We start from the raw sequence: 19,366 nt of genomic DNA on the forward strand, positions 1-19,366 counted from the left end.
CTTTGCTTCCACTCAAATGACAATTTGGAGGAGGGCAGTTTATTTATGAAAATCTTAAAGATACTCTGGTGAAAAACAGGTGATAAGTGAAAGCAATATTTTCTTTTACATTGTGGGATATCCATTGCTCTTTTAAAACATTAAATAGAACTAAAATATCTTCCCCTTACAAGAAGGTGGAAAACATTAAGGAAAGAAAGAAAAACAAAATCATGGTGGCACATGTATCTTTAATATTTATATCTATATATTTTTTGGGGGGAGAGGGGTGAAGAAGAGAATGGAGTGTAATGGACATAAGTGCTGATTGTGCAACCGGGAAAAGAGGTTGGAGTCTCAGCATTGCCTCAACATCTTGTGATTCTGGGCAAATCACTTTACCTCCCTGTGCTTAAGAAAGGAACTGTGGGATGTGCGTAAGAAAGGAATTTTTTTTTTTTTTAAATCAATGTATCTGTGTGTAATATAGCTGGTGGCCATGCAAATCGCTCCAATATCTTCACGTCAAGCTTGATGATATATATCACTGAGAAAACGGAAGGTTACAGGGACGTTACAGTTAGGTTCATGATTTATACACACACTGTCCTCCATGCTAGCACACTTCTCTCTGATCAAGGGTGTGCATAGTTAGGTGTGGGAAGAGACTATACTCTGCTCACAACTCTTGCGAAGCTGATGGGCGCACTCCTTCCTATAATAGCAAGTGAGCAAACTACAGTTTATTCAAAGAGCACCAATGCCTTTTTACTGTTCACGATCCCACGAGAGTCTAGAGAGATTCCAGCTTTTTTGAAAATATGAATTAACCATCTGTAGGAAACTGCACTTCTTTGCAGGTGTTGGAACTACTAGATGCTGGTTTTTGACTGACAGTGCACTGAGGCCTGCTAATCAGGCCTCAGTGACAGATCTTTTTCAAGTAAAGTCTAATTGTAACCAGACTGGCATGAACTTTCGCACCCCTGAAAGTTCCTAGTAAATGGTACCCCCCCGGTGCCTACGGCATGGGTACCAACGAGTTAACCTAAGGGCCAAAGCATGTGTCATGCCACCCTAAGGGACCCACACGGAAAATTACACAACGCAGGCTGCATGTAATGGTGCAAACCATGTTTGAAAACAAGACAACATGACATGGCACACTTCAGTGTGCCATACCAAAGACACTGCATGGCCTATATGTAGGTCACCCCCTACAGCAGGACTTGGTGCCCTAAGTATTGGTATTATGTTACATGTGTGGACATTTCTGCATGAGCAGATATGACCCTTTGATGCCCAAGTCAAATCTTCGACATAGTAAGTGAACAGGAAAGCCATCTTACGGTATGTAGTGGGCACTGGTCAAAATGAGTTGCCCAGCTACACAATGGCATCACTGAAACCTATGGTGTTTGGAATCAAACACCTTGTATTAATAAACCCATGATGGATTTATTAACACATGCACCCAAAGGGAACCTTAGAGATACCCCCTGAAACATAATAGTAGAGTGTGCTGGCTGACACCACAGACAGGTTTCTGACCCCCTCAGGTGAGAGCCCAGAAACAATGCCTACGCCGGAGGCAGGTGTTTACACCTCGAGCAGCACGGCTAGTGATTTAGCATACCAAGGCAAGCGACTTTAAAGTCCCTGCCGCCTTTCTTATGCAACCACAGCTTCCCCCTTCCTGGGAGATACCACCCCTGCCAGAGACCCATTTGGCACCAGGATGGGTGGGAAATTAGGTAGTCAGGAGACGTGTTATACTCCCAGGCTCGTCACACCACTAGAGTGGGCCGCATGAAGTGAACATGAAAATAGGATTTCCACCATCTTGTGTGTGGTGGAATTAGGCACATTGGGGACAGGGTTATGCCCACTTCCCACAGGAATTGGTCATATAGGGGGTATAGTGACCCCAAGAGTAAGTAGCCCAGTGGCTACTACCCATCACTCCCTGTAACACCCTACTTTTAGTATTTAAGTGGCCCCCTGAGACCAGGAACTCAGAGTTGTTAAACCAAAGAAGGAAGACACCGAACGGCCGCAAGAAGCGACAACTGAGGGGAAACAACTGACTTGGTGCCAGCCCTGCCAGTCCACCCGATGACTGTCAGGTACGCCAAAGACGACTCATCCTGCAGTTGATCAGCCTCAAAAAGCCTGGAAGGATGCCACCACTTCAAGAAGCAACCAGCATCTCCCTTGGAGCAGTGGAGCAGCTTCCCTGCACGTTTGTAGGCACCAAAGACCAACACAAGAGTCTCTGCCAGTGTGACCCTGCCAGACAAAGCAGCACTGCACCCGAGCCCTAGAGTCTGAGGAGTGAAGTGACTGTGCACACGAGACCCAGAGACCCTCCAGAGCTGCTCCCCCCCCCCCAGGTTAACTAGCCCCTGCCTTCAGCCTCTGTGCAGGACATCAAAACCACAAGAGACTTGGACTGAAAAAAACAGACACCCAAGCCCCCCAGCCCGAGTCAAAGTGGGCCAACGAGGTCACAAGACCCTTAAGAAGGTTCAGCCAGACTGGTCACCCATTTCCCCTCCCCCCCCACTTGCAGCCTCTTTTCACCCAGGATGTTTACTAGTAAAGTCAATAGTACATTAGTCGCTGGAAAGCACCTATGCACCTGGATGTCTCAGTACCTGTATGCAGTATTTGTTTCTTTCCAATAAAATAACGTAAGGGCTTCCAGTGCTAAAAAGAATCTCTGCACCCGGACACCCCAGAGCCAACTGAGGTGACCTGTTGGTACTGACTTGGACCTTGTCCGAAACTTACCTCAACTCCAGAAAAACAATCCTGTAAGTTGGTGCCAAGTACCCTATGCAGCGTATGCTTCTATTCCCATAGGATAACAAAACCGCATTAAAGTCAATGCAATTTATGGGCTGTAAACTTCAAAACTGCCAACTTAAAAAGTACTTACCTAATAATAAAGTTCTTGGTGTTAAAAATATATAAAAATACAGGTTATTTTTCTACATTGATGTCGGCCTCCTTACTGACTGTGTGTCATTTACTGTCTGTGTGTATGCTGCAAGTGTCTAACACTTTCCTTTGATCAGCCTAAGCTGCTGAACCAACCTACCGCAAATAGAATGCTTGGGATTTTTAAAGAAAGCCATGTCCACTACAAAGGGGATACCTGGACTCTTCACACAGCAAACCTCTTTTTGGCATTGTATATTAAGAAACAGCTTCCTACTTGTCACAGTGCTCATCTCTTACACACTTCCTCTCAAGAACAATGACCACAACGTGCATTCCTACTAACAGAGTATTCAGAGTTTAATGGCCCCTCTTTACTAATTACGATCCCGTGAGTCCTTTGAGAACATAAAAATTTGTTAAGAACAAAATATGCTTATTTTCTTCGCAGCAGTTATCCCTTAGACACTTTCTCTCTAAACTTGGGGAAAGGTGGCAACGTGCCTTTCTGCTACCCACTTATAAAGCTTCCTTATTTAATTTCCACAACACATCCAATTTTTCACAGAAAACAGTAATAGTGGGCGTTTCATTTCCAACATTCCAAATGCCAGCTAACCAGAGCGTTTGCTCATGCAAGACTCACAAGAGACTCTCGCTAAAGCAAAAAATGGGCCTCTTGACCAATCACAGGCCTCTATTTTTCAATATGCGCTCTTTCTGGAGGCTTGCAGGACTCTGTGATATACTGAACTTTATAGACTGAGATATGTTAAACCAGATAAGGTACAAGGAAAACAAGCATTTGTAACGGAATAGGTCTTGCATATTTCGAACAAGTTGTCATCTTTAGACAACAGCGCCCATGAAAAAAACAAAAATGAGTGGAAACTGATAAAACATGACTGAACAGAATAAAAAAATAAATAAAAAAAAGCTTTAAAAAATAAAAAAACCTTTGCAATTATGTTTCCTGCTGGGCATACGACACAAAAGCCTTCTGTTTGCGGGGCACAGGAACTTTAAAAAAAAAAGAGAGAAAAAGAACAAAATAGTACCTCGATCGCGTCAGGAGCAGCAGATGAGCACTAATTAAGTTGAAATCAATTAGTGCTGGATCCTTGCTCCATACAGAGGAACGGAAATGATGCCAGTCGTGCCTTGACGGAAATTCGAGGCTGTTAGAAAGAGTGCCACGCAAACCAACAAATGGTGAGCGACAGACTCCAAGCGCGTTACTGATCACAACAATGCCTCGCATGCGAGACGCATTCACTAGCGCATACCCCGCAGGCTCAACCCTAAAAAGGTAGCCCCAAACCTTACTGTAACACACAATGAGACACACAAATTTTAACTTCAGACAACCTGGAAATTCCATTTTAGTCTATTCAGTAACTCACCTAAAGCACTCCATGTAGGAAAATCTACTGCATTCTTGCAGAAACCAGAAGCTCGTCCCACTACATGATTCATACTGAAGACTTCAACGTGGGCATAGGGGCATTAAGAAAGACTTTTAAAGATTTTAATTAACCTTTCTCTGGCATTAGAAAATGAAAGTAAAAAAGTTTCCACTTTGGCTAAGAAGTGAACTCTACTGAACAATTTTAAAAATTCAAGTTAGGTAAATACATGCTGCTGAAAAGGATACAATCTGCAAACCTTTTGTGCATAAGCACTTAAGTTCATAAAAGGACTTCTCATGTGAACGACCTGGGCAGTTCAAAGGAGAAGTATTATGAGCACATGGAGAGTACCAAGAGTATTGGATGCAACCAATGCAGAAGCCACTGGAATGGCTCTCTGAAAACTATTAGATTGCTAACACCTGAACACCTCCAATATTGGAGAAAGAAGAGGCACCATCCCTACACTACAAGGGCATATGAAAGTCTGAAGGCTACCTCATCAAAAAAGTGAGAAATTATATATTTCAGTCATAAACTGTACTCTAACAAAGCACTCCTCTGGAGACCAGACCACTAGAAGGAGGGACTACATTTTGCTATTTGTTCTCATGAGCCACTTGGGCGTAGGAATTGTTGCCAAACTAACTTATAAGAAAAGGAATGCAAGCTACCATGAATAAATATCAGAGCATGTGCAAATAAGAAAATGTCCCTTTTAAGTTGTGCTGCAGTTCAGAAGTTTTTCATTTGGATCCGGTCTGCCTGACGTAGTGATGGCAGCCAGCAAAAATTGTAAGTAAAAAAAGATTTTGCTACACCCTCACCAAAAAAAAAAAAAAAAAAAAAAAAAAAAACAGTTTGTTTTTTTCCCTTTCCCAATAATGTTTATATATTGTGCAGCTGTCATCATAAACAGAACCTGAATATACTCTTTATATGAAACAGGCTCTAACGCAGAAACTCTGTAGTTATGGGTAATATAGGTAAGCCTTTCTTTTAACCCTTTTGCTGCCAGGCCTTTTTTTTCCTTGGGCTATTTGGGGCAGTTCGCGCTTAGGCCCTCATAACATTTTATCCACATAAGCTACTCATGCCAAATTTGCATCCTTTTTTTAAAAACATCCTAGGGATTCTAGAGGTACTCAGAGCTTGTATGTTCCCCTGGAGGAGACCAAGAAATTAGCCAAAATGCAGCAAAAATCTTTAAAAAAAAAAAAAAATTAAAACAACAAGGGGGCAGAAGAAGACTTGTGTTTTTTCCCTGAAAATGGCATCAACAACGAGTTTGCAGTGCTAAAATCACCATCTTCCCAGCTTTCAGAAACAGGCAGACCTCAAGCAGCAAACCACATTTTTCAACAATTATGGCATTTTAAGGGGACATACACCATTGTTACTATTTTTTTGTGCTTTTAGCCTCCTTCCAGTTAGTGACAGAAATGGGTGTGAAACCAATGCTAGATCCCAATCAGCTAAACATTTCTGTAAAGTAGACAGAATTCTGAATTCAGCAAGGGGTCATTTGTGTAGATCCTACACAGCGTGGACCCAGCCATGTGCAAATGTCCAAATTAGGGTGGCATGGTGAGAAAAAGAACAATGGAATAAACCCAGATCTGTGACTGGGTTGAGTGTTTGCATTGGTCAGCACTCCGCCCAGCATCCTTTTGTGTTGCATTTGCCACCCCAAGTGGGAAGGTTATGCCCAGCTGTAGGTCCCATGCTCACTGTGCCACCGGATTCAAGCTAGCCTGGCTGATGAAGGGTGATACCCAGTCCCAGGATTCTTGTTTCCGGTCCAGGGAGTACCTGGCCTGGCAGTTCGGGCTAGACTGTTCCCATGAAGAACAGGGTCGAGACTGATTTGCATATGGCTGGGTCCAATTGGGGGTGGCATGGTGAGCAAAATAACGATGGATTAAACCCACATCTGTGACTAGGTGTGAGTGTTTGCAGTGTTCAGCACTCCATGCATCATCCTTTTGTGTATCTAATGAGATTGCACATGCCATCACTGCAAGAACAATGTATGCCAATTACGGTCAGATAATGAGATCTTGTATATTTTACATATTATGTATGTTTTCATTATATTTACTTACTAATAAATGAGCAGAGGATATGGTTGAAGAAATCGAAATCACATCAACAATGCTTATATACCAAAGAAAGAAGAAACAAACATTCTACTCACCTAAAAATGTCAAGTAGCGTGTAATAAGTGAATCGGAATGGAAGAAGGATTAAGTAGTAACCCCATCCTAAGAGGCCCTGAAACAAGAAGCATATGGCATTTAGCTAGGGCAAGAACTCACTAGCAGCTATCGAACCACAAACACACCAAAATATGCACCATCATTACTTAAAGCGGTCACAAAAAAGCACAGGTATTTCCACCAAGCTTGCTTCCAGCCTAGATAAGGTACAGAATGTATACGTTTGAAGGCCACTGACGAATCTGCACATGGCCTTAAATACTGGGAGATATGTAGCTGTTACCCGTCAAGACCTTTCTTCTACCTGTGACCATCTCCCACAGCATCCATCTGCTTCTTACACCGGATGCTGGGTGGGAAGCTGAGCTATAGTCTGGCAACACTTTGTTCAATGCCACTCTAAGGCTGTCTTGACCGCCTGGTACTAATCTGCTTTGAAACGGCTTCTCTGCAGTGTCCATCAGGGATCCTCCTTTAGCACCCCTGTGGACCACTATGATCAGAGATTTACTCTTTAAAGGCTTAGGTTTGTTCACTATACTGGCCACATACAATATTTGGTCCGACTTGCCAGACATTACCCCACCTGTGATGTCATCCACAAATGACCCATAGCTAATGCTATATGGAAGTACCCTGAATCCTTTAGGTTTGTCAGAGAAGCAACTCATTTTTACTGAGTTGGGGAGTGCAGGTAGGAGGATTTTAGTGGTTCACATCCCATGGTTGAACTCCTGATGGCCCTCTAACCTCAGCATTATACTGGATGGCAATTTGTCTCTGAACTCTGATCAGTAATCACATTTATTAGCATTTCCTGTGCCTTAAGATCTTGAGGAAACTTCAATATCTGCTCCTTTGTACTGGTGCATAGGTGTCTTACAAGTAGTAGTGTCAACCCATTCAACTCATCCTGCCCACATATCCAATGGCTCAGCTGCAACTATCCAGAATGCAGCACCCAGGCAGAATCTTGGCCTTTCTCATCTGTACTCCACCTGTGAACACTTTTCCAATCTACGGTTGTTCACTGTGGATCAGAGAAGCACTTTTATCTTCAGAATGTCGCACTGTGATGTTCAATGAATGGAGCCCATGCTATTTCATAGTAGTTTTGTTAGGCACACTGCTTCCCTTCCCCTGCTCTTCTTATGCACATATGGTAAAGATGCATCTCCTTCACATAGTGAGGCAGTCAGAGATTGTGGGAGAAAGAAGAAAACAGAAAATGTGGGTGGTGGCTGTTGCGATGTAGGGTTGCAACTCCGGCAGCAATTTGCAAGGGGGGGGGGGCAAGAAAGGGTTGAGTGAACAGAGCAGCCAAGAAGGCATGGGATGGAAGAAAGCAGGTAAAAGGGGCAAAAGGATGCTGAGAGCAATTGGCCGAAGTCAGTGAGTCACTGTCTCACGAAGCAGACAGCAAAGTATTTTAACTAAGTACAGACATTGCAATTACAGTTAAATTTGTGAAGTTAGGTATACTTTTTTTTTTTTTTTTTAAATCATTTACACGCACCTGAAACTTGTGGCTCCTAAAAATCTAAATTCAAACAGATCATTTTTGGTATGACGGCCTCCATCTGCTCTACCAAAGTGTCAGTCCGGAGTGCTGAAATGCATATTCATTCAAACTTGATAAAAGGATAGTACTGTGAATTACTTACCCTTGGCTGCGGCCTGGAAACAACATAGCTGTAAACCCTATGATCTGCCGTATTCACCGTAAGTGGCCGAGCTGGAGGGGGACTGAACACCGCAGGAACACCTTCTTGTTCATTAAGTCTGTCCTGGACAGCAGCCTGGAGAAGGAGGTACAAAAGTGGAAGAAAAATGAGGTTGAGAGAAATAGACAGGGAACAGAACACAGAAACCAACATATCAAGAAAAAAAATGGTTCACATCAAGGAAGCCAGAATAAAAAGAACACTGCTAAATCTTAACTGTTCCTTATGCAAGCTTCCAAAACCTGCCATAGCTAGATTGACCTACAACAGTGTAAATTCAATATGTGCTAAACTAAGCAAGGAAAATACCTCAATATTCCAGTTATGCTGTTCTAGAGTCTGACGACACTGTTCCATAGACTCAATGCCGGTCAAATCCTGGAGACAAAAGAAACAAATTAGATAAAAGCAAGGAAATATAAGCACACAACTTCTGCTTAAAATTTTATTTGATAGATATTACCATGCAATGAAGGTAACATACATTTCAAGACAGGTCTGTGCCCTTGAAACGGAGTTATGTTTGGGGCAAACATGTTGGACGCCAGGAATTCCAGACATGTGGCAGATTCTGTCCCGCTCTATGGGTCTATAAATATCTTGCCATGGAAAAATATTTCACATTCAGAACGTTTACAGACATCACTCAGTTGTTCCAGAAGTAAAGTCACTGGGTCCATCAAGGTCCTGCACAGCCATAGAATGAACTAGGTGGGTCGGGTTAATTGGCAAGCAAACACATGTGTACAGCACAAGGCTGAGACCAAATGTTTTATCAGAAAAGTGGTTCAGATTACACAGCACAGGGTTCAAACAATCTAACAATGCACAAAAATGTGTCTAAGCAGCTTTGGAATCATTTAGGCCTTCAAGCAGATAATCTTTAAAAATGGTGAGCTACAACTCGAAGATATCCACCTTCAGTCTTACTGTCAGTATGTTACACTTCATAACTGCACCAATGAATACTAAGCCTAAGTAAGAAAAGAAGAGCTGCTGATTTTAGATTTAAATTGTAGCTTCAAGTACGAAATTGCAAAAGTAACTTGGCAGAGTCTGTATTCTACTGGTACAGCCTTATCAGGCGGATCATGTGCTAATTATTAAACACAGACCAGTAAAGGCCTAGGCCATTTATTTATGGAATCCCTAAAACTATGTTAATTGAGTCATCACATATACCTATATCCAACAATGAATGAAACAAAAAACTATAACCACACTTGACTAGCACACACTAACCCGTTAAAAACAGCATAGATCAATAAAAATGAAGAAAGGAAAATGCTTATGGCAAATCGTAAATCCATTAAGTTTGAATTCTTAAATATTTGGAGCCAACAAGAAACAGAGGCAAAGGGTAGAGAGAAGGGAAGAAGGACTGTTAAATTATGAGCAGCAAAGGGAACAACAAGGCTCATCAACTGAAACTTAAGTGAAAACAATGGACAAGGATTATAAATGCTCGCAACACTTTATACAGAAATTAAAAAGCATTAAAATTGAGGAATCTATGATTGGAAACATCAAGGGAGAAACACAAATTGAAGAGCGTGCAGGGGGGGGGGGGGGGAATAAAGGCAACAGAATAACTAGGAATACACAGAGGAAAGAGCTGCTACTGAGTCACGCAAAAATAAAAAAAAGTCCAATATTTGCAATGTGAAACTGATCTGACGAAGGTGAAGAGACCTATTCTTACGCGAGAAGCGATCACAAGAAGAAAATCAAATATTTAATTAAAGTTAAATTATTAGTAAGGCTGAGGATGGTTCCTATTTTTACAGTTGGAAATGCACTTTCACTGTTGGTCCCATTTTAAAAACGGGGAAAAATAAAGAAATTAGATCTGCTTTCAAGAGCCTATGCTGTCATTCATGACCACCAGGCCAACAGCTGTGCAGACTGATAGCGCAGAGTTTAAAAACATAAGGAAGGGTGAAATATCTCTGTCCTGAACAGAAAGTTAACAGTAAGGCCAGAATACCATCAGTGAAACAAGTGAAGCAAAGTGCTAACGGAGAAAAACAAAATTACATATTTGGACCCATTACATGCAATGAGAGAGGAACCCCTCTCTACAAGTGGGTGAGCCGACAAACTAAATTCTTCCCTTAAACAGTAAATGGGAAGGGAATAACGGAGACTGGGAAGGGAATAACGGAGACTGGGAAGGGAATCAACTTTGCCCAATTGTTCAGATGTTGGCTAATAAGTATTTACCAGTGCCTTAATCTGGTACTAGAAAACAGGACCATTCTGATCAGCTTTAAAGGGCCTACATATGATTCAATTTGCACCATCATACAAAGACTGATCCTTGTGAAATCTACAGATCACAAATGCAATATGCACTACTTTTAAGCAGGACAAAAAACACCAGATCATTTTGAAACCATGCTAGATTTTTAGGTCCCGTCTATCGATACAGTGCTAGCTGCCTCTGTGCGAAAGACCTAATGTGAACTTAAAGTGGGCCTACCTTCCACCCACAAAATATCATTGTTTTGCCACTCATTTCCTTGCCTCTTATTCAATGGCTCTTATTTTTGTTCCCCCCCAGAGCATAGCCTTATACCAACCTTTTGATTTGCTGACTTGTATCCTTCCACTGCTTACGTTTCGGGAACTACTTTATTTGTTAAATATGACGCACGAAAGCAGGGGGTCGGGCGGGTTCAGACACTGACCGCTTGCCTAGTATAAGCTAGCCCTGTACTGCTGAACAGCGGAGGCGTTGAAGGTGAGATCATTCCCCTTGGCTGGGAGATGGTGCAGAAATGGGAGGTCGGCCCGGCAGTGACTCCATACCCACCTGTGTGCCTCCTCGGCCTGGGTCCTGATCGGCGTGTAGGTCGGCCCTTGGCAGGGATGAGGAGAGGTGCAATGTCGGTACTGTAACTGGAAGAGACTGCTTTACATGGACTTCCCTTCAGACGTGGTTCCGCGATTACATTAGCCACAAAAGGATCCCAAAGGGAGTAAAGGAGAGTATTACCCCCATCCATATATCCTTCAGATGGATAACTGGGTAAGAGGAGGTGACTGAATTGCATTTGGACCTCAGAAGGAGGGACTCTACCATCAACAGGTCTCCCCCTCATTGATAGGACCCCCCCCCCACCCCAATCAAACTCAGATAAGAGGGAAAACCCATAGGACAAGCAGAGATTACAGCAAGCTGAAGGGAAAGAGATGGTCTGGATTTCCTCCTTCGAAGGTGAGACAGCTGGACTGGCCATGGAACCCCCAACAATATCCTGTTTAACTATCCTCTAAGGTATCATGTTTTTCATACCATCTTTGCCCTTCTTGCTCTAATGAGGAGCCTTCAATAGGGCCAGAGACAAGGACCCAAAGTTGACAAATACACTAGGGCAGCGGAGCTCCCAACCCCCCCCACCTGTCTGCCCCCCACCCGTCCTCCAGATTCCAAAACAGCATTAATGCCAGATAATATAGCCCTACTGCAAGCAATTCAACTGATAAGGACATCTCGAGTGTGGAATTGGAGAGGTCAGAACAGAAAAGTCCCTAATATGGAAAAGGCCTTCGAAATGTGGCGGATCAGGTCACAGCAACCAAGAACAAGACAACTGAGCTAGAAACTATTATCCGCTCCAACACAAGGGATGTGTTGGAACTGAAAGCTGCTGCTAAAGAACTGCTGTGGAGAGTGGATGACTCAGAAAACCAAGTGAGACGCAATAACCTGAGGCAGTTAGGCTTTCCAGAGGGAGCAAGTGTGGTGACCTTCCTGGGGCAATGGCTTTGTGACACTCCAGGCAGAAAATGTCTCCACCTGCTTTACGATAGAACGATGGCAGAGGGAGTTAGTGGCCAGACCACCGGAGGGTGCTTCCCCATGTGCCATAATTGCCAGTTTCTTAAACTTCCAAGACCGGGCGTGCCAGAAAGGAGAACTCAAGTTTGAATTATGGGTCATCATGGTGAACCCAGACTACTCTTGAGAGGTGCAGAAGTAGCGGAGCTCTTCAATGCAGTGAAGGGCAGGCTTTGTTCCTTGCACTTACAATGCATGCTGCTCCCCACCAAGTTGAAAGTCATCTTTAAGGACAAACGTAATTTCTTTGCTACTCCAGAGGAAGCCTGGACCGGATTGAGGAGTTCCCAGCTCTGAACACAGTGGGCTACCCAGTCCAACCACCAGAGAAAGGTAATTTAGGGGCCAGATCCAAAATATGGACTTTGATTGGCAAAAGGAGGGCCCGTTGGGGCAGATCTCTGGACAAGAGACTAGGAACTGAAAGGACCAGAGAGCAATAGTTGGACTCAGAAGGTGAAATGCTGCAGATCTGAAGGTGGGATCCAGAAGAGACGGCGAGGAAAAGACATTTAGCGGAGTCAGAACTCAAAAAGAGACAGGATTCCTTATCCACCATGCCAGACCCCACTCTTGTCACTGTAACATAAGATGGGCCGGAGAATTCTGAAACATAGTTGAGGGGTGACTGAGCTTGAAGTTCATCCAGGGTGTACTTGAGGTGAGCCCGGAACGTTTCATACCCCCAGTTTGGGTCCCACGTGCATAGCATTGAGTGTTAACAAGAAGAGTGTGCTTTTCCTGGATTGCTTAGTAATCAAGTATTGATATAGTTTGATTAGGGATGATTGGTGGTGTGGTGGGGGTGAGTGACAGACCTCTTGGGCCTAGCCAGCCATGTAAATGCGCAAGGGACGACAGCATGCACTGGGAGGCTTTAAGAAGTTTGATTATAATTACTTGTTGTGAGAGTGGTGTGGATGTTTTTGAGTGGCGTGAACAAAACTTTGTGTACAGAATCGATAGTGGTACAAGGAACACAGAGTAGGATACATCACAGTGGTGGCACAGTTTGATGGGTAGGAGAAAAAGGGGATGTCAGTTATCACTTGGAATGCCAACGGTTTGGGCACAAAATTGAGAGGACTGGTCACCAAGTATATCAAGCAACTAAAACCAGATGTAGTCCTATCGCAGGAAACCCACTTAATGGGATCCCAGTGTAATTTCTTCAGTAGTGGAGCATAATCAACATTGGCACATGTGGGGTTTACCTCGGGCTCCCAAGGAGTGGCAATCATAGTTCAGGAGATGCCCCCCTTCCAGGTCTTAAAGACTTGGATAGACCCTAATGACTATGCAGCAGTCCGAGGGGTATGGGGGAGGACAGATATCACACTCATTTGTGTCTGTGCCTCCTAAGCTCCAACAATCCACACTAGACAAAGTGATGGCTATCTTGTTAGAGACGGACTCTTCCCTACATTTAGTGGGTGGGGGTTTTAATGACGTAATGACTCCTGAATTAAGATTGTTCGAATGACACCACTGGCGTGTTTTGTTAGTGCGACAGGACTCTCCATTCTCTGGGGACAGAGACTATTCCTATTTCTCAGTAGTTCACTAAGTGTTCTCCAGAGTAGGTTATCTTTTCGCACCCGCCAGGGAGGTGGGTCAGATCGAGAGGGCAGAGAATATGGCTAGAGGCCTATCGGAAATTCCCCACTTTGGCTTTCCATGGGGAGATGTACATGTCAAACCAGGATGATCCTGAGGACTGACAACGGAAGTCTTTCTGGTAAAGTCTCTACGCAAGGGCAGAGGAGACTTGTATAGAAACAGGAACACAAATATTCAAAAAAGAGAAGACCGATTAGAGAGTGTATCTGCAAAATATATTATTCCCACCTGACATTCACCCACGAATACAGGCTATACATAGATCTGATCTTACAATGGGCTTTTCTCATGTGGATGGGGTTACTGATTGAGACCCATTTATTCCTCAATCAATCAAATACATTTCTTAAGCGCACTACTCACCAGGTAGGGTCTCAAGGCGCTGGGGAGGGGGGGGGGGGGAATTACTACTCAAAAACCCATGTTTTCAGGTGCTTTCTGAAGGTTAGGAGGTCCTGGGTCTTGCGTAGGTTGGTGGGGAGGGGAGGGAGTTCCAGGTCTTGGAGGCAAGGTGGGAGAAGGATCTGCCACCAGAGGTGGTGCATTGGATGCAGGGGACTGTAGCGAGGGCAAGGGCGGTGGAGCGGAGCTGTCGAGTTGGTTTGTGGAAGTTGATTCTTTCGTTGAGGTAGGCTGGTCTGGTGTCATGGAGGGCTTTGTGAGCGTGGACAAGGATTTTGAAGATAATCCCTAGGTTGATGGGCACCCAGTGTAGGGATCAGAGGTGGGCCGAGATTTGTTTGTGGCGGGGAGGTTGAGGATGAGACGTGCGGCTGCGTTCTGGATTCGCTGGAGTTTTCTCTGAAGCTTGGCTGTGGTCCCTGCTTAGAGGGCATTGTCGTAGTCCACTCTGCTGCTTATGAGGGCGTGAGTGACCGTTCTTTTTGTTTCTAACGGAATCCATTTGAAAGTCTTGTGTAGCAAGCAAAGGGTGTTGAAGCAACAGGATGATATGGCGTTGATTTGCTGAGTCATGGAGAGAGATGAGTCCAGTATGACGCCAAGATTGCGTGCATGGGTGGTGGGTGTTGGTCCAAGGGTGGTGGGCCACCAAGAGTCGTTCCATGCTGTCTTGTTGGGGCCGAAGATGATGATCTCGTTTTTTTCTGAGTTCAATTTGAGGTGGCTTGCTGTCATCCAGTTAGCAATAGCGAGGAGTCCGGCATGCAGGTTATTCTTGCCGGTAGATGGGTTCCCCGTGAGGGAGATGATGAGCTGGGTGTCGTCAGCGTATGAAATGATGGTGAGGCCGTGGTGGGCGGATGATGTTGGCAAGACGAGACATGTAGATATTGAAAAGAGTGGGGCTGAGGGAGGATCCTTGGGGGACCCCACCGATGGTCTTGGTGGCTGTAGACTGGAACGGAGGGAGGCGAACTCTTTGGGTTTGTTTGGAGAGGAAGGAGGTGAGCCAGTACAGGGCTCTGTGGCGAATAGGCGTGTGCAGAGGGTTTGGTGGCATATTGTGTCTAAAGCTGCAGAGAGGTATAGGAGGATGGGGGCAACTGTCTTGTCCTTGTCCAATCTGGTCCTGATGTTGTCCGTACAGGCGATGAGGGCAGTCTCAGTGCTGTGGTTTTTGCAGAATCCAGACTGGGAGACGTCGAGAATGTTGCTGTCATCTAGGAAGCAAGACAGTTGTATGTTTACTATCTTCTCTATGAAGGGGAGTAGAGAGATGGGTCGGTAGTTTGTGAGGTCTTCAGGGTCAGCTTTGGATTTTTTGAGAAGAGTGTGGACTTTGGCGTGTTCCCAAATATCTGAGAAGGTTGCGGTCTCGAAGGAAGTGTTGACGACGGCCCGGAGCTGGGGAGCGATGATTTGGCTGTCCTTGTTGACGCTGTGGTGGGGACTTATGAAATAGATGTAACAATTGTGCCACAATGTAGGAAGTTGGCTCTGTATGCACTATTTCAAAGTAAGGAATAGTATGCACAGAGTCCAAGGGTTCCCCTTAGAGGTAAGATAGTGGCAAAAAGAGATAATACTAATGCTCTATTTTGTGGTAGTGAGGTCGAGCAGAAGGCTTATCAAAGGAGTAGTGTTAAGCATTTGTTGTACATACACACAGGCAATAAATGAGGAGCACACACTCTGAGACAATTCCAGGGCAATAGGTTTTTGTATAGAAAAATATATTTTCCTAGTTTATTTTAAGAACCATAGGTTCAAATTCTACATGTAATATCTCATTTGAAAGGTATTGCAGGTAAGTACTTTAGGAACTTTGAATAATCACAATAGCATATATACTTTTTACATAAAACACATATAGCTATTTCAAAAGTGGACAGTGCAATTTTCACAGTTCCTAGGGGAGGTAAGTTATTGTTAGTTCTTGCAGGTAAGTAAACCACCTACGGGGTTCAAATTGGGGTCCAAGGTAGCCCACCGTTGGGGGTTCGGAGCAACCCCAAAGTTACCACACCAGTAGCTCAGGGCCGGTCAGGTGCAGAGTTCAAAGTGGTGCCCAAAACACATAGGCTTCAATGGAGAAGGGGGTGCCCCGGTTCCAGTCTGCCAGCAGGTAAGTACCCGCGTCTTCGGAGGGCAGACCAGGGGGGGGGGGGGGTTTTGTAGGGCACCGGGGGGGTGGGGGGGGGGGGACACAAGTCAGCACAGAAAGTACACCCTCAGCAGCACGGGGCAGCCGGGTGCAGTGTGCAAACACGCATTGGGTTTTCAATAGGTTTCAATGAGAGACCAAGGGGTCTCTTCAGCGATGCAGGCAGGCAAGGGTGGGGGGGGGGTGGGGAACTCCTTGGGGTAGCCACCACCTGGGCAAGGGAGAGGGCTTCCTGGGGGTCACTCCTGCACTGGAGTTCCGATCCTTCAGGTCCTGGGGGCTGCGGGTGCAGGGTCTTTTCCAGGCGTCGGGGTTTTGGATTCAGACAGTCGCGGTCAGGGGGAGCCTCGGGATTCCCTCTGCAGGCGTCGCTGTGGGGGCTCAGGGAGGACAACTTTGGTTACTCACCGTCTTGGAGTCGCCTGGGGGGGTCCTCCCTGTAGCGTTGTTTCTTCACCAGTCGAGTCGGGGTCGACGGGTGCAGTGTTGCAAGTCTCACGCTTCTGGCAGGGATTGCAGAGGTCTTTAAAGCTGCTCCTCTGGAAACAAAGTTGCAGTCTTTGTTGAACAGGGCCGCTGTTCTCTGGAGTTTCTGGGTCTTTTGGAAGCAGGGCAGTCCTCTGAGGATTCAGAGGTCGCTGGTCCGGGGGAAAGCGTCGCTGGAGCAGTTTTCTTCTGAAGGAGGGAGACAGGCCGGTAGGACTGGGGCCAAAGCAGTTTGTGTCTCCGTCTTCTATGCAGGGGTTTTTCAGCTCAGCAGTCCTCTTCTTCGTAAGTTGCAGGAATCTGAGTTCCTAGGTTCTGGGGAGCCCCTAAATACTGAATTTAGGGGTGTGTTTAGGTCTGGGAGGGCAGTAGCCAATGGCTACTGTCCTTGAGGGTGGGTACACCCTCTTTGTGCCTCCTCCCTGAGGGGAGGGGGCACATCCCTATTCCTATTGGGGGAATCCTCCTTCTACAAGATGGAGGATTTCTAAAAGTCAGAGTTATCTCAGCTCAGGACACCTTAGGGGCTGTCCTGACTGGCCAGTGACTCCTCCTTGTTTTTCTCATTATCTCCTCCGGCCTTGCCGCCAAAAGTGGGGCCGTGTCCGGAGGGGGCGGGCAACTCCACTAGCTGGAGTGCCCTGGGGTGCTGTAACAAAGGGGGTGAGCCTTTGAGGCTTGCTAGAGGGGTGACTTATCTATACCTATAGGCAGTGTGAGGTTGGCATGGCACCCTGAGGGGAGTGCCATGTCGACTTAGTCATTTTATCCCCACTAGCACACACAAGCTGGCAAGCAGTGTGTCTGTGCTGAGTGAGGGGTCCCCAGGGTGGCATAAGACATGCTGCAGCCCTTAGAGACCTTCCCTGGCATCAGGGCCCTTGGTACCAGAGGTACCAGTTACAAGGGACTTACCTGGATGCCAGGGAGTGCCAATTGTGGAAACAAAAATACAGGTTAGGGAAAGAACACTGGTGCTGGGGCCTGGTTAGCAGGCCTCAGCACACTTTCAAATCATAACTTGGCATCAGCAAAGGCAAAAAGTCAGGGGGTAACCATGCCAAGGAGGCATTTCCTTACAGAGCGGGTGTCCCTTTTGTAGCAGAGGAGCAGATCATAGACTGGCAAGGGAGATTTGCCCTGGTCCGTGGCCGACTTGCGGGTCGGGCCATAGTGTTGTGCTCTATATGCGTGCCAAATGTAGATCACACTTCTTTTCTGCGCAATCTATCCCACCACTTAGCAGGCTGGAGCGACTACCCCTGGTTATTGGGTCCAGGGGGCGAGCATCTCCACTAGCTGGAGTGCCCTGGGGCATTGTAACACGAAGCTTGAGCCTTTGAAGCTCACTGCTAGGTGTTACAGTTCCTGCAGGGGGGGAGGTGTGAAGCACCTCCACCCAGAGCAGGCTTTGTTTCTTTCCTCAGAGAGCACAAAGGCTCTCACTGCATGGGGTCAGAAACTCGTCTCTCAGCAGCAGGCTGGAAGAGACCAGTCAGTCCTGCACTGAACAATTGGGTAAAATACAGGGGGCATCTCTAAGATGCCCTCTGTGTGCATTGTTTAATAAATCCAACACTGGCATCAGTGTGGGTTTATTAGTCTGAGAAGTTTGGTACTAAACTTCCCAGTATTCAGTGTAGCCATTATGGAGCTGTGGAGTTCGTTTTTGACAGACTCTCAGACCATATACTCTTATGGCTACCCTGCACTTACAATGTCTAAGGTTTTGCTTAGACACTGTAGGGGCATAGTGCTCATGCACATATGCCCTCACCTGTGGTATAGTGCACCCTGCCTTAGGGCTGTAAGGCCTGCTAGAGGGGTGACTTACCTATGCCACAGGCAGTGTGAGGTTTGCATGGCACCCTGAGGGGAGTGCCATGTCGACTTAGTCATTTTCTCCCCACCAGCACACACAAGCTGGCAAGCAGTGTGTCTGTGCTGAGTGAGGGGTCCCTAGGGTGGCATAAGTCATGCTGCAGCCCTTAGAGACCTTCCCTGGCATCAGGGCCCTTGGTACCAGGGGTACCAGTTACAAGGGACTTACCTGGGTGCCAGGGTTGTGCCAATTGTGGAGACAATGGTACATTTTAGGTTAAAGAACACTGGTGCTGGGGCCTGGTTAGCAGGGTTCCAGCACACTTCTCAGTCAAGTCAGCATCAGTATCAGGCAAAAAGTGGGGGGTAACCGCAACAATGAGCCATTTCTTTACACACAAGTAAAGATACAAAATGTTGCTGGGAAGTCAAAATATGTACTCAACTTTGCTCTATGTAACTCAGCTACTATGATACATACGTTGTGATTGAAGCTACCATCCTTCTCGCAGATATGCATGATCATGTTTATTCTGTTTTTGTGTTGAAAAATTATTTAAAGTGCTGTGACTGTATTAGGAAAAGTATTTTTTTTTTTAAGTCTCTACAAAAGATAAAGCGGCAACACCCCCCCAACCCACCCACTTTCCTTTGGTTGTATGGAACCCTTCCCACCCCCCTCACATTTCAACACTGTCACCTCATGAGTAAATGCAATGGGCCCATCAATTATTAAACCACTACATTTATTTTTC

The 19,366-nt window shown here is 45.6% G+C and overlaps 1 protein-coding gene across 1 annotated transcript in view; it reads right to left on the reverse strand.

The window, feature by feature from the left end:
- Positions 1-19,366, reverse strand: part of FAF2 (Fas associated factor family member 2) — a 156,359-nt gene that overhangs the window by 121,192 nt on the left and 15,801 nt on the right. The window contains exons 2-4 of the mRNA XM_069244573.1: positions 8,584-8,652; positions 8,215-8,349; positions 6,529-6,605 (exon numbers count right to left, since the gene is read on the reverse strand). Of these exons, the coding sequence (XP_069100674.1) occupies positions 6,529-6,605; positions 8,215-8,349; positions 8,584-8,652 (281 nt within the window). The remainder of the gene's footprint in view (positions 1-6,528; positions 6,606-8,214; positions 8,350-8,583; positions 8,653-19,366) is intronic.

The sequence above is a fragment of the Pleurodeles waltl genome, chromosome 7 (genome assembly GCF_031143425.1).
Source record: "Pleurodeles waltl isolate 20211129_DDA chromosome 7, aPleWal1.hap1.20221129, whole genome shotgun sequence".
Taxonomy (NCBI): domain Eukaryota; kingdom Metazoa; phylum Chordata; class Amphibia; order Caudata; family Salamandridae; genus Pleurodeles; species Pleurodeles waltl.